This window comes from Capsicum annuum, chromosome 9 (assembly GCF_002878395.1).
Source record: "Capsicum annuum cultivar UCD-10X-F1 chromosome 9, UCD10Xv1.1, whole genome shotgun sequence".
NCBI lineage: Eukaryota > Viridiplantae > Streptophyta > Magnoliopsida > Solanales > Solanaceae > Capsicum > Capsicum annuum.
The window spans coordinates 150,177,759-150,202,420 of NC_061119.1; the positions used below are offsets into that span (position 1 = coordinate 150,177,759).

The 24,662-nt window shown below is 32.5% G+C and overlaps 1 protein-coding gene across 1 annotated transcript; it reads left to right on the top strand.

The window, feature by feature from the left end:
• The first annotated feature begins 21,261 nt into the window (after positions 1-21,261).
• Positions 21,262-22,254, top strand: LOC107841294 (zinc finger BED domain-containing protein RICESLEEPER 1-like). Its single transcript, XM_016685258.2, has one exon. The coding sequence runs from the start codon at positions 21,262-21,264 to the stop codon at positions 22,252-22,254; it is 993 nt and encodes a 330-aa protein (XP_016540744.2).
• The last annotated feature ends 2,408 nt before the right edge of the window (positions 22,255-24,662 follow it).

Sequence of the window (24,662 nt, forward strand, 5' to 3'; positions counted from 1 at the left end):
GAAATAAAATTAAAAGAACATGTCTTTAGATTCATTGTTAATTGGCACAAAGTCTCAATCACAAGCTACACATGAATCTTTTCTTCACCTGCACAAGCACATTGAAGAATGAATCAATAATAAATCATATAAACTTACTCATATATTAGTCGAAGAAGATAAGAATGTTTAATAACTTTACAAAGACAATAAACATGAATTATTAATGAGGAAACTAATTAACAACGGAGGAAAAGGAGACAAAGAAGTGTTACAACATGCGCAGCGGAAACAACAATTTTACAGAATCAATATAACTTACATATAATCTAGATAACATAAATTATCAAACGAAATTGAAAAGCTACTTACCTATTGAGGCTTTCATACAATTTATTCACTGCTTTGACCTCTAGGGCTACAGTCTTCTACTATATCCTGACTAAATTTTGCTATCAAACTTGTGTGGGCAAGTACTTTTTGGATTCAAAGAGAATATGTCAAAAGATGATTATCTTCTGAACCAAAAACTCTATTCATTCCTGTTTTCTTTTAAAGAGGGGAAAACCAAGAGGCAAACGTTTTTGTCTTTTTCGTTGTCAAAACGTTTTGTGCCCTTTAATTGTCCAAAACATTTTGTGCCCTTTAATTATCCATAACGTTTTCATCTTTAAAATCAGAAGATATCTTTTCCTTATAGAAGACCAGTAAATAATATTACTTCTTCTAGTAAGTTCTTTCTCTTTTCTAAAATTGATTAGTTAATCAGGTATAGCAGGGAGCACAATTTATTAAGTGAGGCTTTCAATTATGATATTAATTCGCAAATGAACTCCTCAATTTAATTTCAAAATCTGCCATTACATCTTATTTAACTCCCCATGTTAGAATTACCGACACCAACCAATTAAATTAAATTCCTGAAAATTTTAACTCATTGATTAATTTAATCCTTTATTTACAATGCTTAATTTATTTCACATGACGGATACAGAATCCACCTACAGGGTTTTCACGTGAAAACTTATAAGCAACCATAAAGGGGTGTCTTCCATCTCAAGTCCGAGACATGGTTCTATCAACTAATTAATATTTCACTAAGTGATTTGTCATCATCTAACTTATTAGGAATATGTTGACTCACAAAAAAGTCTCATCTTTTAATAGATTAAAACGACAAAACAAACCACATAGATCATAATAATTCTATCAAGATTAAGAGTATAAGTACATGTAATGGACTAGAGAAATTGTTTATTAATATTCAGAACATAAACGAATATCTCTAATTGATCCGTTCAATACATATGAAATGTATTAGCACAAGAAGTTGGAATATTACCACTCCCATAATTAAGATAAAATTATATTTAATCTTGCGCTACAATTATCAAAATGTTTGTCCTACCTCATCTTTGATTGTGAACATTAATTTATTACTTATAAGAACCGACAATTTTAATCTTCTGTGCACGAGTTAAAATACTCCATATACAAAATTGTTTACTATATAAGTAAATGACACACATGTCAATACAATAATTTATTTAATAAAGATTTTATTAATATAATAAATCGTCTTTACATAGGATGAAAATATAATACTATAATACAAATTACATGATTAATAATATATCAACATCTACTAAAAAAGAAATAATGACTCCTAAATCTAGAGTCATGGTGCACGAAAATTTTCTCTTTTGGTTTGATGTGTAGCTAATAGGAAAGGATTTTAATAGACAAAAACAACCATCATCAGGTATATTAGCCTGATTTCTTGTTTGAAAAGCAAATCTGGACTTCTTAATTTTCTTATTATTTCCCTTCTTCATAACTAATAATGATGATAAATACTTATGTATGATTTTCTGATGTTTTCACTCTCATCTGATCACAACAAATCTGGGTGGACAAGGTCTTTAATCCTCCGTTCATAGAGTTGGCAACTACTTGTGGAACCTCGTTCATAGAGTTGTAGCAACTACTTGTGGAACCAAGAAGAAGCATCGATTGATGATCATTTAATTGCTTGAATCTAAATAACACTTCAACTAGTTTATACTTATTATATGATAAAGGAAACATATACTCATCCGTTTAAAAAAGAATGACCTACTTTTCTTTTTAGTCCATTTAAAAAAGACTGATCCCTTTCCTTTTTTTGCAATACTTTAATTTCAACTTTATGTGTAGAGCCACAAGATTAAAGGACATTTTGATATATTTGACACAACTTTAATTTAAGACCATAAATTTAAAAGTCTTCTTTATTTTTTTAAAGTTTGTGCCAAATCAAAATAGGTCATTCGTTTTTAAACGGGGGAGTATATAAGTTAATTAGGCATGTTAAAAGAAAAGGAAATATCTTGCTAGGGTCGGAATACAACTCTATGATAATTAGCCATCAACAATAACAGCAACAATATTACCATAGAAGCACGCAGAAAGTCAGAAACTTATACCTATCCGAATATTACTACTTTTATGAGGGAAGAGATTTTTCGATAGATCCTCGACTCATGAAATAATAATAATAATAATAATAATAATAATAATAATAATAATAACAACAATCAAATAAAAGAATAAATTAACCAACTTAGTGCAAAATCATACTTGTCTGAGATGACCAGATGCTACAAAAACAAAATAAAAAAGGTCATAAATTTGGTCGGCAAAAAAAGAAGGGGATCTTTAGAAAATAGTAGCATTTTGCTATAAAACCCACCTTCCATAGCCACATTTTACATAATTACTATTTATAGCCGTTCTATTCGATTTATGCTCGCTGTATTCGATTTTACAGATAGTATGTATTCATATAAAATATGAATACAGTCCCTATTTAGTCGCGCCAAAAATGAAATTCAATATTTTAAAAAGAAAAAAATCTCAATCACGTTTATCTCGTTGAATTGAATATTTTCTTGCCTAACACTGCCATTATCTTTTTTTATATTTTTTTATATTTTGTGTTTTTTCCGTTTTTTCTTCTTCTTTTTTCTATTTTTTCCTACTTTTATTTTTTTCGTTTCTTTCTTTTTATTTTTTTCTCTCTTTAATCTCCAACTTCTATTTCTCTTTCTTCTTTTCTTTTCTTCTTTGATTTTTTTATTTTCTTTTTTTTTTTACTTATTTTCTTTATTATTTTTTTTTGTTGTATTTTATATTTTTGAAAAATATGACTAGTCGAGCACAAGTCATGGATGATAACGTAAATACCACAATTGTTTATCATATTTGTAGTCACACCGTCATTTATATTTTTATATTTATTGATATAACTGTATTTGTATTTAAAAGTTCGCATTTGTATTTATATTTTTATAGTTAGCATTTGTATTTGTATTTAATAGTTCTCACTTGTATTTGTATTTGTTAGTTTGCGCCATCATTTATATTTTATATAATTCATACTTGTATTTTAAAAAACTATTTTATATTTGTATTTTATAATTGATAGCATATTATATTGGTTATATTTATATTATGGTTTTATTGTGTTTGCATATTTATATTATATTTGGATTATACTTATATTTGTATTCTATTTTCTTTATTAACTTTTTATTTTTAAGAAATTATTTTGTATTTGTATTTGTAAGTTGATTGCATATTGTTTTTAGTCGTGATTATGTACAATTTATCATTTGTATTTGAATACAAACAAGTAAGTGCATTAATTGTATTTTCGTGATTCTAAAATATATAATTATGTAATGTATTATTTGATACAAATGTACCGTTTTGTATTGGGGATCTTTCTAAACTAGTAGAATTTTGCTATAAAACCTACCTTCCATAGCCACATTTTACATAATTACCATTTATAACCGCTGTATTCAATTTATGCCCGTTGTACTCGGTTTTACAGATAGTATGTATTCGCATAAAATATGAATACAACCCCTATTTAGTCGCGCAAAAAATGGAATTCAATATTTTTAAAAAGAAAAAAATCTCAATCACGCTTATCTCGTAGAACTGAATATTTTCTTGCTTAACACTACCATTATCTTTTTTTATATTTTTTTATTTTTTGTGTTTTTTCTTCTTGTTTTTCTATTTTTTCCTACTTTTATTTTTTTCGTTTCTTTCTTTTTGTTTTTTTCTCTTTTTCTCTCTTTAATGTCTAACTTCTATTTCTCTTTCTTCTTTGATTTTTTTATTTTCTTTTTGTACTTATTTTCTTTATTATTTTTTTTGTTCTATTTTATATTTTTTGTATATTCGAATAATATGACCAGTTGAGCACAAGTCATGGATGATAACGTAAATACTATAATTTTTTATCGTATTTGTAGTCACACCACCATTTATATTTTTGTATTTATTGATACAATTGTATTTGTATTTGTATTTTAAAGTTTGCACTTGTATTTATATTTTATAGTTCGCATTTGTATTTGTATTTAATAGTTCTCACTTGTATTTGTATTTGTTAGATTGCGCCATCATTTATATTTTATATAATTCACACTTGTATTTTAAAAAAAACTATTTTGTATTTGTATTTTATAATTGATTGTATATTATATTGGATTATATTTATATTATGGTTTTATTGTGTTTGTATATTTAGATTATATTTGGATTATACTTGTAGTTGTATTCTATTTTCTTCATTACCTTTTTATTTTTAAGAAATTATTTTGTATTTGTATTTGTAAGTTGATTGCATATTGTATTTAGTCGTGACTATGTATAATTTATCATTTATATTTGTATACAAACAAGTTAGTGCATTAATTATATTTTCTTGATTCTAAAATATATAAATATGTAATGTATCATTTGATACAAATGTACCGTTTTGTATTTGTATATCAAAATTATCATTCATATTTATAAATAAACAAATATCACTTGATACAAATACAATGACAAACAAATGAAACGAATAATTTTACAAATAAAAATACAATATATATTTGTATATATTGTATTTGTATAAAAATTTGAGTTGTATTTATTTGTATCAATAAATACAAACAAGTATTCGTGGAAAGAAAATTAATCGTTCCTTTTCAATAATTAAAAAATACAAATGATAGTTCACACTTGTATTTATATGTTATAGATTGCATTTATATTGATATTTTATAGTTCACACCTGTATTTATATGTTATAGTTCGGATGTGTATTTATATTTTATAGTTCGCACTTGTATTTGTATGTTATAGTTCTCATTTGTATTTGTATTTTATAGTTCGCACTTGTATTTATTTTTGCTAGTTCATACAAATAAAAAGAAGGAGAAAAATTGAAAAGAAAATAAAGAAGGAGAAAAATTGAAAAGAAAATAAAGAAGGAGAAAAAAATGAGAGAAAAAAAGAGGAGGAAAAATGAGAGAAAAAGAAGGAGAAAAAAATACACAAAAAGAGAGTAATAGAAAATAAGAAAAATATACAAAAAAAAAAGAGAAAAATAAAAAGAAAAAACTAAAGGAGAAAAAATACAAAAGAAGAAGAAGAAGAAAAAATGGAGAAAAATGAAAAGGAAAAAAAGAGAAAGAAAAAAATAAATAAATAAAAAGTAAAAAGAATAAAGAAAAAAGAAAAAAGTGAGAAAATAAAAAATAAAGAGAAGGCAACAAAAAAAAAAAGAAAAAAAAACTGAAGAAAAAAAACACTGAAAAAGTAAAAAAGAAGAAAAGAATAATAGAAAATAGAAAAATAGAGAAAATACATAAGAAAGGCTATGCATTGTAATTAGAAATAATTAATTGGCAAGAGGAGGAGATGAATTATAATTAATTGAAAATTAGGCTCTAAGTGGTAATAAAAACCCAATAGTGACTAATCTGGGTAATTTTTTCTTTTGTATTTGTACATCAAAATTATCAATAATATTTGTAAATAAACAAATATCACTTGATACAAATACAATGACAAGCAAATGAAACAAATGATTTTACAATTACAAATATAATATGTATTTGTATAAAAATTTGAGTTGTATTTATTTATATAAATAAATACAACTAGTATCAATAAATACAAACAAGTATTCGTAGAAAGAAAATGAATCGTTCCTTTTCAATAATTAAAAAATACAAATGATAGTTCACACTTGTATTTATATGTTATAGTTCGTATTTGTATATATATTTTATAGTTCACACTTGTATTTATATGTTATAGTTCGCATATGAATTTGTATTTTATAGTTCACACTTGTATTTGTATGTTATAGTTTGAATTTGTATTTGTATTTTATAGCTCGCACTTGTATTTGTATGTAACGACCCGAGACTACCCCCTATTCGTTACACGATGCTTACAGTCCCGAGAGACCACAAGCTAACCCATGAACTGGTACCTGCTGTGAGCACTGGATAATATGATCATGAATGCGGAAGAATAACTGAAACACCATAAGGTTTTAATAATGAAATAACTACTAAATTATGAATCTGATAAAAATACTGAAATTTGAATAATCTGAATAGCTAACTGTAGTGTCTGGAAATCCTCTAAACTGGATACTGTGAGTTGATGGGACAGGCCCCAACTAACTTTACTAACTACTGAGATAAAGACATGAAGTAATATAATCTGTCCTTGGGTGATGAGGACTCATCGCTGCTACTGTACTGCTGATAATTTGAGAGTCTAGGTACGATCCGGGAACTAAGCGTCAACACCTATGATATGAGACATCATAGCACAAAAGAAAGGTATACGATCAGTACTTTAAATGTACTGGTATGCTAAATGAGGTAGGCTGGTATGCATGGTTTCATGAATAGGAATGATAATAATTAACTGGACATACATGTAAAGCATGGAATCTGTAGATACTAAAAATGCATGAAAATCTGTAAATACTGAGGATGCATGACCAAACATATAATATGAACTGAGTAAAATCTGTAAATACTAATATACTGAGATAACTGAAATTTGTATGCTTTGGTCAAGCAACACTAAGAATAAATAATTGAGCTGGGACTGTAGTTGAGACTATATTTGAGGTTGTGGGAGGTATCATCTAACCGATATTTCCTAATTTGAGCAAATTAGGGTCCAACCTGTAACCCCAGTTGGAAGGGTGTTAATACCGGGCCAAGGGTACTAATGATGGCTGTGTGGATCCACTAAATTGATATAATGTCCAAAGGACTAAGGGTGTCAAGCCTGAACTGACGGGTGACCTCTGCGAGATAGTAAGCCTAATCTGAAGGGTGACTTCTCATACCCTACGCTGGCTACGAGTTCTGGAGTATAAGGACTTTTACTAATGACTCTGCCTATCTGACGGGGAAGCCGTCATCCCTACACTCCCTCGGTGCTAAATCCTACTCTCAACTGAAAGACACTGAGATACTAGACTGTTCTGAGTTGAGTATCTGATATCTGACTATTCTGAGAATGCTCAAAACATAATCTGAAGACTATTCTGTAATATACTGAGACTGGACTAAATAAATAGCCATGGTTTTCGGGTATTCAATACCCCCAGGACTCAAAATAACAATACTGAAAAGACACTAAAGCTTGAAGGCTAAAACATGAAGGCTCTTATTAAATCAATTGCTCGTGTAGGCATTTTATCAAACACTTATAGTTCATAGTTTAAAATAGAATAAATACATAATTACCCCCTCTGATCTTGTCCGTGATTTGCAAAAGGACACCTAAACTTTAACTTTGACCTATTACCCCACGATTCTTCTTTATTTAATTGCAAATACACCATTTTGACCCCCTGCGTGTACACATGCTCCACAGGCGCGTGAAAGGGCTCAAATTTGACTTTTTTGACCAATTACAAGCTGCCACGTGTAAAATAATTTAATATATAATTTATATTCTTTTTTATAAAAAAATAATATTTATTTATTTTTAAAAATTATTTCATACTCCCCACCCCCACCCCCACCCCCGCAACCCCCATTCACCATTATCTTCTTCCCCAACTTCTTTTTCATCACCATCACTCAACAACATCAATTACAACACATAACATCAATTACAACAACAACAACATCAATTACGCCCATAAGAACAACAACATCATCATCACCATAACCCCTCCCTTTCTTCTTCAACACAATGCCACCATTAAAGCTCCTCCATTGAAGCTTTTTTTTTTTTTTTTTTAAAAATCATATCATTAAAGCTCCATTTTACAATTAAATCATATCATTCAACTACCCACTATTTCTTCTTCAACACAATATCTTTTTCAACACCATTAAAGCTCTTCAACACAATGTCACCATTAAAACTCTTCAACACAATGTCACCATTAAAGCTCTTTCATTGAAGCTTTTTTTTTAAAGATCCATTAATGCTCCTCCATTAAAGCTTCATTAAAGCTCATTTAACTATCATTAAAAACTCAATTCAATCATTTTACTATCCTTAAAACTCAATTCAATCATAAAACTAACTTTTGAATTGATTTGAACAAAAAAAAACTGGACGGGAAGAGTGCTGGACATGAGGCTGCGAAGGGGAGGGGGCTGGATGCGAGGGGAGGAAGAGGTGTTAAATTAAATTAAAAGGAAAATTTTATTAAAAAATAAAAATATATGAAATTAAACGTATTTGACACGTGGCAACACCTGATTGGCGCGTGTATTTCACTCTCCTTGTTGTGACTGAGATTCAGCAAAAAATGGTGTGTTTGCAACGAAATAAAAAAGAATCGTGGGGTAATAGGTCGAAGTTAAAGTTTAGGTCTCTTTTTGCTAAACTCGGACAAGATCAGGGGGGTGATTATGTATTTACTCTTTAAAATAATCCTAGAATTACTAAAGGACCGGCATAATTGACATGAAATTTTCATGAAAAATATTGTCATGATTTAATTCAATAAATGATAACACTAAAACATGAGGAATCGAATAACAACAATAACTTCATTAAAATATGATAGTAAATCAAAGTTCATGGAGATTAATCGATGAAATCATGATTTGAAATCAAATAACTTAAAAAGATCATAACTTTATAATTTAAAAGGTTACTTGGGCTCCATGTATGAAAAGAATCGATGGATGAACATCTAACATACTTTAGCGGATGAATTTCTTAAAGTTCTTGAGTGAATTCTTGATATTGCTTTTGATTTCTTGAGAGCTAGGGTTTGTAATTTAGAGAGAAAGCTCTTGAATTTTGGGGAAAATTAATAAAGAATGAACTTTTAAAACATTTTTAGGGCTGAAGTGTTCCATCTGGGAGGATTTAAATAATGGGATAAGACTGTTTTAACCCTGGACGAAATATTAAATTTTCGTGAAAATTTTGCGATTTGGGCCCCTGGCACGACGAAGCGCTATCGCGCCGTGTCACTAGAAACTGACAACTGGGAAATTGGTCTGTGGCGTGACGCGGGGAATTTTGGTCCTTCACTAATTGGGACCTTAAAGTTCTCCGCGACGTGATGGCATCGCGCTGCAATACTAGAAAATGCCAAATGCCAAATTAGCATATGGCGCGATGCACTAAAATCGCGATACCTTACTGGAAATTGACAATTGCTATTTTGAATCTCTCCACGACGTGTTGATGGGTAAAATGACGGTGTTTAATGACTGGAACTTAAAATCGCCATAACTTCTTACTCGGTTATCGGATTTCAACGAATTTTATATCGTTTGAAAAGTAATTCAATTTTCTACACAATGGTAGGCCCTAAACTGAAAAATAATGAGAGTTTCAGAAATTTTATATGCGAATACTCATGTATTGGGACTTAGATGATGCTAGGGAAAATACAGGGCATTACAATATCTCCCCCTTGGGATCATTCATCCCTGAATAAAATTGGTTAAGCTGAGGAAACTGATGGACTGAGCTTACACACTAACTATGCATGTCTGATGCATGAAATGCATGACTGAACTGATTCATGAATTTATGACTGACATGAACATGATGTGCAACTGAAACTGAGCATGATAGAGAAAAATTTTAAGAAGATTTGGTACCTTATATTGGATTTGAATTTACGGAGAAGAGATGAGGGTACTTAGTCCGCATATCTGCCTCTGCTTCCCAAGTGGCTCCCTCAACGGACTGATTCCACTAAAGAACTTTGACTAGTGAAACTTCTTTGTTCCTTAGTCTACGAACTTGATGATCAAGAATTTCGACTGGAACTTCTTCACAGGATAGATTGGTCTGAATATCTACACTTTCTAAGGGAACAACTACAGCTAGATTACCAATACACTTTTTTAACAATGAGACATGGAATACTAGTTGTACCGAGGCTAAATTTGAAGGCAACTCAAGCTCATAAGCTACCTTTCTGAAATGACTGAGAATTCTAAAGGAACTGATATATCGGGGACTGAGTTTCTCTTTCTTGCCAAATCTCTTCACTCTTTTCATGGAAAAGATTTTTAAGTACATGAAGTCACCGACCTCAAACTTGAGATCCTTTCTCCTCACATTTGCATATGATTTCTGTCTGTTCTGGGCAACCCTAAGCCTTTCTCTGATCAACTGAACCTTCTCTAATACATCAAACACCAAGTCAGGCCCTACTACTGTGGCCTCACCTACTTCAAACCAACTAATTGGAGATCTACATCTCCTACCATAGAGAGAGCCTCAAACGGAGCCATACTGATACTGGAATGATAACTGTTATTGTATGCAAATTCAATCAAAGACAAATGGTCATCCCAACTACCCTTGAAATCAACAACACATGCTCTCAGTATATCCTTAAGAGTATGAATGGTCCATTTTGCTTGACCGTCTGTATGAGGGTGGAAGGCTGTACTGAGGTGGACTTGGGTACCAAGACCCTTTTGGAATGCTTTCCAGAAGTGAGTGGTAAACTGAGTACCTCTATCTGAGATGATAGATAAGGGAACTCCGTACAACCTAACCAACTCTCTGAGATAGAGTTTGGCATAGTCCTCGGCTGAGTAAGAGGTATGGACTGGTAAGAAATGAGCTGATTTGGTCATCTTATCTATGATAACCCAAGCAGAGTCATGCTGATGACGGGTACGAGGCAAACCTGCCATAAAGTCCATGTTTACTTTCTCCCATTTCCATATGGGAATACTGAACTCCTGCATGGACTCACTAGGCTTCTGGTGCTCAATCTTAACTTGCTGGCATGTAGAACACTTAGCTACAAACTCTGCAATATCTCACTTCATCCCACTCTACCAATATATCACCCACAAATTGTGGTATATCTTAGTGTCCCCTAGATGAATAGAGTAACGCGCACCATGTGCTTCTGCAAGAATTCATTGCCTTAACTCATCTACACCTGACATACACAATCTACCCTAACAACGTAAAACACCATCTCCCCCTTGGGAGAAGACCTCCACATCTACATGTACCCCATACATGTAATGCCTCCAAATATTTAAGGCAAACACTACTGCTACTAGCTCAAGATCATGAGTTGGATAATTCTTCTCATGAGGCTTAAGTTGTCTGGAGGCGTAGGCTATGACCTTACTTCTCTGCATGAGGACATAACCCAAACCTAATCTGGATGTATCACAGTACACAACAAAACCATCTGAATCGTTTGGTAGAGTAAGAACTGAGGCTGAGGTGAGTCGAGTCTTCAACTCCTGAAAACTCTTCTCGCATGAATATGACTACTAAAACTTAACATTCTTCTGAGTCAGTCTGGACATAGGGGATGCAATAGGAGAAAACCCTTCAAAAAACCGATAGTAATAACCAGCTAAACCCAAGATACTTCTGATATCTGATGGAGAGATGGGTCTAGGCCAGTTTTTCACCGCTTCGGTCTTTTAAGAATCAACTCTAATGCCATCACCAAAAATAATATGTCCAAGAAAAGCTACTTATCTTAGAAAAAATTCACACTTGCTAAATTTAGCAAACAGCTGATAAGCTCTAAAAGTCTGAAGCACTACTCTGAGGTGATTTGCATGCTCATTTTTGCTACGAGAGTAAATAAAGATGTCATCAATGAAGACTGTGAAGAACATGTCCAAGTACTGCTTGAACACTCGGTTCAGTAAGTCCATGAAGGCTGCTGGGGCATTTATGAGACCAAAGGATATGACTAAAAATTTGAAGTGACCATACCGAGTCCGGAAAGCTATTTTTGGAATATCACATTCTCTAACTCTAAGCTGATGATAGCCCGACCTGAGGTCTATCTTGGAAAAGTAACTGGCACCCTAAAGTTGGTCAAACAAATTATCGATTCTAGAAAGTGGATATTTACTCTTGACCATAACCTTGTTTAGTTGATGGTAGTCTATGCACATTCTGAGAGAACTGTCTTTCTTGCGCACGAATAGAACAGGTGCGCCCAACGAGGAGACACTGGGCATGATGAATCCCTTATCTAAGAGATCCTTCAACTATTTTTTCAGTTTTTTGAGTTAGCTGGAGCCATTCTGTATGACAAAATAAATATAGTCTGAATATCTGGGAGAAGGTCTATTCCAAAGTCGATTTCCTTTTCGGGAGGAACTTTGGGAAGATCTTCAGGAGACACATCTGAGAATTCTTTTACTACTGGGACTGACTAAAGAGTAGGAGTTTCTGAATTAAAGTCTTTAACTCGTACGAGATAGTAAATACACCCCTTGGATATCATTTTTTTGGCTCTAAGGTACGAAATTAATTGACCCCTAAGAGCTGTAGTACTACCCCTCCATTCAAGGACAGGACTGGTTCATTTGGAAACTAGAAATGAACTATTATGTTTCTACATTCAACTGAAGCATAGCATGAGTGGAGTCAATCCATGCCGAGAATGACATCAAAATTCATCATCTCTAACTCCACGAGATCAACTGAGGTAACTTTCTAAGATATTATGATTGAACAGTTCCTGTATACCTGTCTGGCTATAATGGAAACACCTACTGGGGTAGACACTGAAAAGGGCTCTGTTAGCATTCCAGGATTGACTCCAAAATTGACAGCTATATATGGAGTTACAAAAGAAAGAGAAGCTCCAAGGTCTAGTAAAGCATAAACATGTAAGTGAAAGACCTGCAACGTATCAGTAACTACGTCAGGAGAATTTTCTTAATCTTGGCGGGACTGAAGAGCATATAATCTATTCGAACGCTTACCACTGGTAGCACTGGAAGCGGCACCCTGCTGAGTCGGGCGATCGGAGGAAACTGGCGACTAATGGGACTGGCCCTGTTGGCGTATTTCCTTACCCGTCTGAGTAACTACCCGATACTTCCAAATCTGATGGCCTGGCTGTCCACACCCGAAGCACACATCAATACCTGCTCTACACTCTCCTTGATGGTATCTACTATATTTATGACATAGAGGATTTGTACGAGCATTGCTAATACTGACTTGGGACTTAGAGCCTGGTGCCCTATCCCTACTGTCGTTTCTGAATTTGGGTACTGGGGCACTGGCTGAAGAAGGTACTCGAGATGAAGACCTCTGATGAAATTGAGGACGGTTACCACCTTTTAACTTAGGCTGATTGAAATTAAAACTACCTGTCCTAGCTTTTTTGTTTTCTCTCTCCCTTTCCTTAATCTTCTACTCCTCTATCTGTTGAGCATGGACCATTAGTCTAGACAAGTCTATTTCACTAATCAGCATTGCGGTCCTATACTCCTTGACCACGCTATCAGACACACCAGACACAAACTTACTTATCTTAGACCTGCTGTCCGCTACCACATGAGGAGCATATCTAGCTAACTGAGTGAACTTGAGGGAATACTCCCCCATACTCATATTGCCTTGCCTTAAATTAATAAATTCTAACACCTTGGACTCCCTCAACTCTAATGGAAAGAATCTATCCAAGAAAGTCGTGGCAAACTCTTCCCATTCTATAGGCCCTGCATCAACACCTCTATCAACTTTCCACTGCTTAAACTAAGTATAGGCTATATCCTGTAATTGATATGCAGCTGACTCGACACTCTGACTAGGTGTCACCCCCATAGCATCAGTTACCTTTTGAACCATATCTAAGAATTCCTGTGGATCTTCTTCAGACTTGGACCCTATAAAAGAAGGATGATTCATCCGAGTGAAGTCCTGAATTCTAGTTGCAGCAGTGTTAGCCACTAGGTTGGCTGGAACAGCAGTTGGCTATTTATTTTATGCTACGATGGAGTTTGCTAGTATAGTGAATGTAACCCTACATTCTGCATGAGAGACATGCTCATCCAGAGGATCTGCTTGGACGGGCTGAGGGGCTGGCTGGGTTTCTGCTCTTTTTCCATTCTTCTTGGGAGGCATGTTCTGTAAACGAAAGGAAAAAATGGATTAGAGAGGGAGTTTAACTTGAGCTCATGCTTATTCGCACGATATGAATACTGAAAGAAGGAAAACTTTTCCTAAATTCCTTGTAGCCTCTCATCCATAACTGTGGCGCGCTACAACCCATGCATAAGACTCTACTCGTCGCGACTTTCAAACATTCCTAGGACACTTTAAAACCTGGCTCTGATACTAAGTTTTTAACGATTCGAGACTACCCCCTAGTCGTTACACGGTGCTTACGATCTCGAGAGACCACAAGCTAACTCATGAGCTGGTACCTGCTGTGAGCAATGGATAATATAATCATGAATACGAAAGAATAACTGAAATGCCATAAGGTTTTAATAATGAAATAACTACTGAATTATGAATCTGATAAAAATCACTACTAAAAAAAACTGTAAAAAAAGACCTAAAAAGAGAAAAAAAACCTCAAAAGCGACCTCAACGGTAGGTCCTTAAAACATAGGTTGCTTTTTGTAAGAGACCTCATGAGGTCACCAGAAAGTGACCTCACAAGGTCAATAAGTAATTTCTCAAAATTCCTAGAAAGAAACCTCACGAGGTCTCTAAATTATTTTTTAATTATTATTATTATTATTTTATAAAAGAGACCTTATAAGGTCACTATTTGGTTATATTTTTTAAGAGACCTCATGAGGTCCCTATTATTTCTTAATGTTTTGTTAAAAATATTTTTAAAAGAAGAAAATCACTCAATGCAGATAAACAGAACAAGAATTGAATCTTACCGCACTCTTTGGTAGATCGCTGCGTTGGCGATTTGTGCAATTTGGAAAATTTGGGCAAAAGGGTTTTGAGAGAGAAAGGGAGGTGGATTCGACAACTGTTCTATGGAAATGAGAGTTGGGGTTATGTATTTTTTAAAATTAAATATAAAAAGAAATTTGTATTTTAAAAAAAATTCTTGATCACTTTGACCAAAATAAAGAGACCTTAGGAGGTGACTATTTGTAATTTCTTTTAAAGTAATTTTAAATGTTTAGGTGCAAACCTTTTTTCAGAAGTTATTTTCCATCTCATAAAGTCACTATAATTATTTTATAATTTTTTAATCATTAACTGACTTCATGAGGTCTCTTTCTTTAAGAAGAAAATTAAAAAATAAATTAAGGGGATAAATGACCTCATCAGGTCTCTTATTTTTGACCTATTTTTGAGGTCTCTTATTTTATGTCTCTTTTTACAACTTTTTTAGCAGTGAATACTAAATAGTCTGAATATCTAACTGTAGTGTCTGAAAAGCCTCTAAACTGGATATTGTGAGTTGATGGGACAGACCCCAGCTAACTCTGCTAACTATTGAGATAAAGACATGAAGTAATATAATCTATCCTCGAATGATGAGGACTCACCGTTGATACTGTATTGCTGATAATCTAAGAGTCTAGGTGCGATCCGGGAACTGAGCGTCAACACCTATGATATGAGACATCATAGCGCAAAAGAAAAGTATGCGATTAGTACTTTAAATGTACTGGTATGCTAAATGAAGTAGGCTGGTATGCATGGTTTCATGAATATGAATGATAATAATTAACTAGACATACATGTAAAGCATGGAGTACTGAATAAAGAGCATGGAATCTGTAAATACTGAAAATACATGAGAATCTGTAAATATTGAGGATGCATGACCAATCATATAACATGAACTGAGTAAAATATGTAAATACTAATATACTGAGATAACTGAAATTTGTATGCTTTGACCAAGCAACACTAAGATTGAATAACTGAGCTGGGATTGTAACTGAGACTATATTTGAGACTGTGGGGGGTATCATCGAACCGACATTTCCTAATTTGAGCAAATCGGGGTCCAATCTATAACTCCAGTTGGAAGGGTGTTAATACCATGCCACGGGTACTAACGATGGCTGTGTGAATCCACTAAACTGATATAATGTCCAAAGGACTAAGGGTGTCAAGCCTAAACTGACGGGTGACCCCTGCGAGATCGTCAAGCCTAATCTGACGGGTGAATTCTCATACCCTACACTGGCTATGTAGTTCTGGAGTATAGGGACTTCTACTAACGACTCTTCCTATCTGATGGGGAAGCCGCCATCCCTACACTCCGAGCTCTCAACTGAAGGACACTGAGATACTAGATTGTTCTGAGTTGAATAACTGATATCTGGCTATTCTGATAATACTCATAACATAATCTGAAGACTATTCTATAATATACTGAGACTAGACTAAATAAACAACCATGGTTTTTGGGTATTCAATACCCCCAGGACTTAAAACAACAATACTGAAAAGACACTAAAGCTTAAAGGCCAAAACATGAAGGATCTTATTAAATCAATTGCTCTTGTAGGCATTTTATTAAACACTTATAGTTCATAGTTTAAAATAATCATAGAATTACTAAAGGACCGGCATAATTGACATGAAATTTTCATGAAAAAGATTAAGTCATGATTTAATTTAATAAATGATAACACTAAAACATGATGAATCAAACAACAACAATAACATTATTAAAATATGATGTTAAATTAAAGTTCATGGAGATTAATGGATGAAATCATGATTTTAAATCAAATAACTTAAAAAGATCATAACTTTATAATTAAAAAGGTTACTTGGACTCCATGGATGAACATCTAACACACTTTAATGGATGAATTTCTTGAAGTTCTTGGGTGAATTCTTGAGATTGCTCTTGGTTTCTTGAGAGCTAGGGTTTGTAATTTACAGAGAAAGCTCTTAAATTTTGAGGGAAATTAATCAAGAATGAACTTTTAAAATGTTTTTAGGGCTTAAGTATTCCATCTGAGCTGATTAAAATAATGGGATAAGACTGTTTTAACCCTGGATGAAATATTAGATTTTCATGAAAAATTTCTAATTTGGGCCCCTGACATGACGCGGCGCTATCGCACCTTATCACTGAAAACTGACAACTAGAAAACTAGTCTATGGCACGACGTGGGGAAATCGCAGTTCTTCACTGACTAGGACCTAGAAGTTCTCCTCGACGTGGTGGCATCGCGCTGCAACACTGGAAAATGCCAAATGCCAAATTGGCCATGGTGCGACGCGCCAAAATCGCGATACCTCACTGAAAATTGACAATTGTTATTTTGACTCTCTCCGCGATGCGCTGATGGGTAAAATGATGGTGTTTAACGACTGAAACTTAAAATCCCCATAACTTCTTATCCGGTTATCAAATTTCGGTGAATTTTATATCGTTGAAAAGCTAATTCAATTTCCTACGCAATGGTAGGCCTTAAATAGAAAAATAATAAGCGTTTCAAAAATTTTATATGTGAATATTCATGTATTGGGACTTAGATAATGCTAGGAAAAATATGGGGTGTTACATTGTGTTTGGTAGTTCGCACAAATGAAAAGAAGGAGAGAAATTGAAAAGCAAAAAAAAGGAGGAAATGAGAAAAAAAGGAGTAAAATACAAACAAAGAAGAAGAAAACAAAGAGGAGAAAAATGAAAAGGAAAAAAAAAAAAGAAAAAGAAAAACAAAAAATAAAAAGAAAAAAATAAAAAATAAAAAATAAAGAGAAAACAACAAAAAAAGGAAAAGAAAAACTAATGAAAACAAACTGAAAAAGGAAAAAGAAGAAGAGAATAATAGAAAATAGAGAAAGAGAGAAAATACATGAGAAAGACTATGAATTGTAATTAGGGACAATTAATAGGCATATGAATTATAATTAATTAAAAATTAGGCTTTAAGTGGTAATAAAAGCCCAATAGTGACTAATCCGGATAATTTTTTCCAAAAAAGAATTAAAAATACGTAAGAATATTCAAGAAAATATATTACGAAGAATAAAGAAGAAAAATCTAAACCTAGATCAAATAATTTATACGAATAGTAAGTCCAAGAAACCAGTGCAATTCTAATTGATTTAAAAGTAAAAAACATTATGATTTTTTTATCTAGAACAAATAAATAAAATGGACTCCAAGAAAATTTATTACCTTTTATGTTTCAAAAATAAAACACCTACGACAATTTTCTTTTACCAAAATACAAATTTTTAAGCTTTTTATTTTCGAAAGTAAAGCAATTTCAGCTGACTTTTGTTTTAAAACTAGCCAGCTTACGCCGTGCTACGCATGTCCCAATGTTGATCTTTAAAAATTTTATGTCGTGTATAATTCTATCATTTAATTAAAAGATGTATTTGTTTGGTTGATAAATTCTAAGTTAGGCATATAGTATTATATTTAGATTGATGAAATTTGCATAACGATATTTTAAGTTGTTCAAACTTTTGTGACATTGATAGTCAATTATATTTTTTAAATAATTTATGTTCTTAATTATTGCGTTTTATGATATATTTTTTTCTATTCTACTAATTAGAAGTGACATAGTAAAATTATTATAAAAAATACTTGTGAAATTTTTTTAAGTGGCTCCATATAAGGCTTCATGTTAATTTAAAATATCAAAAATTAATTTATCATTTTATGTCTATTTTACCTTTTTATTATATATTATTAATTTTTTAATACTTAAATGACTTATAATAATTAAATATGGGTAATTTAGTAAAATTACGATTGAAGTTGTTGAAACAGTCATGTCATAAATATCTATTTTAGTTTTTTATTAAATATTATTAGTTTTTTAATACGTAAATGACTTATAATAATTACTTAGGGGTAGTGTAATAAAATTACGATTGAAACAGCTGAGGCAGGCATGTCGAACATGAGCAGCCTACCTCAGCTACTTATTGTGACTTCTTATATAGGATACTAATAATATAATTTTTTAATGCTTAAATAACCCTAATAAGTAATTAGGGATGATATAGTAAAATCACGATTGAAGTCGCGAAGCTGACATGTATTAAAAGTGATATAGCATAATAACTATAAAAAATTACTTGTGAAAATAACCTAAGTGAGCCTCATATGAGACGTCAAGCTAATTTAAAACATCAAGAGTTAATTTATTATTTTATGTTTATTTCATCTTTTTATTAAATATTATTAATTTGTTAATACTTAGATGACTTATAATAATTAATTAGGGGTGATATAGTAAAATTATGGTTGAAGCAGCTGCATCAAACATATCAGAAATGTTTATTTTACTTATTTGTATTAAATATTATTAATTTTCTAATACGTAAATAACTTATAATAATTAATTAAGGGCGATATAGTAAAAACACGATTGTAGTAGCTGAAGCAGACATGTTGACCTGCTGCATACTTCAGCATGAAACCCTCTCTTATATATAACTAATAAAATAACTCAGTTCTTCTATTTTGCTCACAACAATATTCTCCACATTAATTTTTCTTCCATATATTTTAGGATTCTTCTTTTTATCAAGTCTTTTTGTAATTCTCCTATTTTAGGAATGTTTTTTTAAATTCTGATTGAGTCTCTTCTAATTCTCCTAATTTAGAAGTTATTTTTATAATTAAGTATGAAAATGTTTAGGGCTGTTCAAAACCGAACCGTATCCAATAAGCCAACCGCAAAATTGACCTATTGGCTTATTAGATAAACAGTTGGTGAACGGATTAAAAATTAACGACTTATTGGTGTGGGGGTGGATTACTTAATTTCCTTATTGGATAAATCGTTAACCCGTTAAGAATTACCATACATACTTATACTTTTTCACCTAGATATATAAAACTTAAAATACATATTATATTATTATAAAATATAAACTGTAAACCTAATTTATCTAAATTCTAGTATAATAACCTAAAGCCTATTCCTAATTAACCCTAATAAAAATTAATGATTAAAGTTATTTGGAGTAAAGTAATATATGATTATATTTTGCCTTTCAACTTTCAGAGGCGATCTTTGCAAAGCAAAAGTTCTGGTTGAATGCTTCAGTGTGCTTTGGTTCTTCTACTCGTATGCCCATCTTCATCTCTATATCTCTTCTTTATTAATTCAGTCCTTTCTTTTAATTTGCTTAATTTTCTTTTTTATGTTTATTTAATTATCTTTTTTTATAGTGAGTTGTGGATTTGTTACTTTCTTTCATATTTTTTCTTTTATTTTGCTTCAATTTTTGATTTTGATGTGAATGGTGATGTGCATGTACTTGGATATGTAAGTATAGTCTATTGTATGTATTTTCTTAGCCTAATTTTCTATGGGTACTAATTTTTATTGCATTACGTGTTATTTTTCATGTTCTTTGTTCCAACACTGATAATTTCTTGAATTGATTTTTCTTATCATAGTAACTCAAAATCAACTCATAGAATGACTGAAGATATACAAGTTGGTAAGGTGATGAGTAAAAGTGGGGATTCAAATCGTGCAAGTCAATATGAAATAATTGAAACTAAGTCGACTATTGCTAAAAGAAGGAAAAAAAGGTCAGAGGCATGGAATCATTTTACAGAAATTGCTAGTCCTGAAGGTACAAAAGCAAAATGTGTCTATTGCTCCTATGAGTATTCTTTTAAGTCAAGAGATGGTACGTCCACTCTTCTGGTCATCCATTGACGTGTCCTAAGCATCCTACTAATGTTGATAAAAAAAAATCAAATTTAGCTTTTAAAGATATTCCAGGGGGTAGTCAAGGTGATGTAGCTGTTGTGCCTTGAAAATTTGATCAAGAAGAGTGTAGAAAGGCTTTATGTCGTATGGTGATAATTGATGAGCGGTCTTTTAGCTTTGTTGAAAAAAAAAGGTTTTCGAGCATGTATGAAAGTGACAACCTTATTTTTGGATCCCTTCCCGTAGTACTGTCACTAGGGATTGTTTTAATCTTTATAACAAAGAAAAACAAAAGATGAAAGGTACTTCATGAAAATAAAATAGAGAATTTGTATAATCACCGACACCTGGACTTCCACACAAAGAATCAATTACATGTGTATAACTGCCCATTGGATTGACAGTGAATGGAATATGCATAAAAAAATTCTCAATTTTTGTCCTATTATTAGCCATAAAGGTGAAGATATAGAAAATAGTATTGGTAGGTGCTTATGTGAGTGGGGATAAAAAAATATTCAATGTCATTGTAGATAATGCGAGCTCAAATAATGTAATGGTAAAAGAACTATCTAAGCATTTGAAAAAGATGAGAACTAATCTGATGAATGGTGATCACCTCCATGTGAGGTATATGGCGCACATTGTGAATCTTGTTGTCCAGGATGATTTGAAAGAAAGTTCTATGTCTATTGAACGTGCTAGACATGCAGTGAGATATGTTAGGCAATCTCCTGCGAGGTTGAAAAGGTTTCAAGAAAGTTGTGGTGATAAACAACTCAGTTGCGAGAAATCTTTATGCTTAGACATTTCAACTAGATGGAACTTCACCTACCTAATGTTGATTAGGGTTGTTGAATTTGAGAATGCATTTACAAATTATGATTCTAGTGAAATTGGCTCGAGACATTATCTTAGGAATTCTTATATTGAAGTTGAAGTTCCTGCTGGTGAACTTTTGAGTAGTGATTGGGTGCACGTGAAAAGGACTACAAAATATCTTGAAATTTCTTATCTTCTCACTTTGAAAATATCTGTATCACTTAATATTACACCTAATATTTATTTTCTTGAAATTTGTGCGGTTTATGTTTATTTGAATCAATTGATTGCAAGTGAAAATACTGATTTAAGTAATGTAGCGAAGAAAATGAAAGAAAAATTTGATAAGTACTGGGGTGATCCAACAAAAATGAATGAGATAATTTTTATTTTATGTGTTCTAGATCCTCGTTACAAGCTTGATTCAGTGGGTTATGTACTTGTAAAGATGTTTGAAAAAAATCAAGGTCTATCTTTAAAAGCAACAGTAAAGGAATACATGATTTTATTATTTAATGAATATGTAAAATCTAGTTCAAAAGGGCTTGGGGTTCCTGTATCTTCACCTTGCTCTTTACTGCAGACTTCTACTTCAGTGATTTTTGGCAGTCAACTAAGTACCCAAGGTACAGGACCCTTAGATTCACTCATGCAAGATCTAAAGAAGTATAAAGCTGTGAATGGAGGTGTTGATGCTAGAACAGAGTTAGATAAATATTTGGGATAAGAAGCTGAAGATGATTCTAAAGATTTTAACATCCTGTTCTGGTGGAAAATGAATGCACCAAGATTTTCTGTTCTTTCTAAGATGGGTTGTGATGTGTTAGCTGTTTCGATTTCAAGTGTTGCATCTGAATCTGCGTTTAGTACAGGAGGACGTATTCTTGATTTATTTAGGAGTTCATTGACTCCTAGATTCGTGCAAGTTCTAGTGTATCTTCAATATTGGCTTCAAAGTGAGCAATTAAAACAACATGTTAGTGCTGAGAAAGATCTTGATAATCTCGAGCAAATTAAAAAAGGTAATAGCATTATCTTTACGTGTGTTGTTGTTATAAATGATTTTTATGTATTATTTTACTCATTATATTATTCTTCTCTTCAGATTTAGCTAGTGCAGGAAAATACCCTACTGTATTTGAAACATAGTAAAACTATACAAGCCTACAAGACGACTTTTCTTTCACAAGGTTAGTATAAAACAAGAAGATAAAAGTCATTATGTTATGTTTTTTTTTCAATGTTCATATTCTGTTAGATATTAATTATGTTTTAGAATTGATTTTTGAAGTGGTTTTGTTATGTTTTTAACTCAAATGAGTATTATAAATTTATATTGTCATGACTGTTATGAGGTGAAGAGTTGTTTGTCTTGCTTGTTCCTTGAGGTATCTTGTTTTTTTTATATTTTCTAGTTTGCTTTTGACAATCTCATTGAATATTATAAGTCTTACATATCACACTATGTGTTGATGATGATGCATTAGTAAAATCTACTTATAGTTTAGCCAATATTAGTAAACTTCAGACCGTCGTTGTTTTTGCTTCTTCTAATCTCTTCTTGTACATATTTTGATTCTCTTTATGTGCATATATACCTATAAACGACAACAAATAAAGTACTATTATGTTGCAAAGTCTTTCAGATAAAATTTAAGTATATCTAACCCCTATATAACTGATTCTCGCTAGGCGCTCAAAGCAAAGTCCTAAGATTGATCTGGTTCCTCCCATTTAGGTTTTCCAATTGAATTGCTTTGTTTTTACTGTGTGCATCCTTCATGGGTGGAGGTATTGGGTTGTACAACTAAACCTTAAAGATGAATATCCCACTAGGGTGGCTGAGTTGTTTGAGTAAGGGATCTCCCATATGGGGGACTAGAAGATGTGATCTCTGAGATATCATTCCTTTTTGCTCTTTCACTCATCATAAGGAGAAAATTAAGTTCTTTTAGCAATTTATTTTGTTACTGTTCTGAGAAAGCATCAGCTTATGAGAAAATTTGCCTAATATTAATGCTATAGCAATTACTCAGTAAGTGTAGACTAGCATCACAAATTCACAGCCACCTGGTGCAGAAAGAAAACCATATCTTCATCATTTATATGCCAGCGATGAGATAAGTTATTTTATGAGTAACTTGAGTGTCACGGGACAACTTGTTCCTAAGTTGGAAATGGGAGAATGTGAACAATTGATGGAGCAGAAAACTATCTTATATGATCATCAAATTAGAGTTTAGGGCATTGATGCACAGAGAAGGCTTAGCAAATCCCATGTATTTGTCACTGGACTCAAAGGAACTACTGTTGTGTTCTGGAAGAATATTGTTTTAGTTGGAGTAGGTAGTTTGACACTAAAAGTGCTCTGTTGTAAGATCCTACAAAGTTTCCTCGTTGTCTAAGCCATTAGAACCTATCAAATGAAGCCTAATTTCACTCTTAAAAGCCTAAGGAATGGCTTCCAAAGTGATTAGTGTTTAAACCATATATAATTTTTCTAATTTTGACTTTTTATCGTATTGGAAATTGAATTATATTTCCAACGATACCCATTTCATCAAAATCTGACACCGGAAAAGAAAGATATGGACGTTTTATAAAAAGCAGTCAAAACTGCCCTGATGCGACGGAGAGGGCCGATGGACCATTGAGCTAGCGACGGTCCATCGCAGAGGAGGCAGTGAGACCTCATTTTGGTTAGGCGCGATGGTAAGGCCGACGGACCATCGATCTAGCGACGGACCATCGACCTAGTCGTTGCAAGCAAGGCAGAAAGTCCAATTTTGGCCCAGGTGCGACGGTCAGGGCCGACGATCCGTCGGGCCCTCAATGGACCGTCACATCCACCGTCGCCTATTCCGTTCGATGATTTTAAGTCATTTTTAAAAGAACTTTTTGGTCTTTTCCCACCCTTTTTACACTAAGATATAGCCAAAACAAAGCACATAGCTTCACTTTCTTCATAGACATAACAAACTAGGGTTTTCTCTCAAGATTAATCCTCTAAAGCAAATCCAAATCTTCCTCCAAGAAATTCAAGAACTCACCATAGATTTTACAAATTGAGTTAAGATTTAAGATTCCCAAGTCAAAGGCTTCAAGAACTCTTTCTCTCAAGAGTTCCAAAAAGAG

Bases quoted from the DNA above. Each gene is read 5' to 3' on its own strand.
- LOC107841294 (XM_016685258.2), top strand. From the start codon at position 21,262: ATGGTAAAAGAACTATCTAAGCATTTGAAAAAGATGAGAACTAATCTG.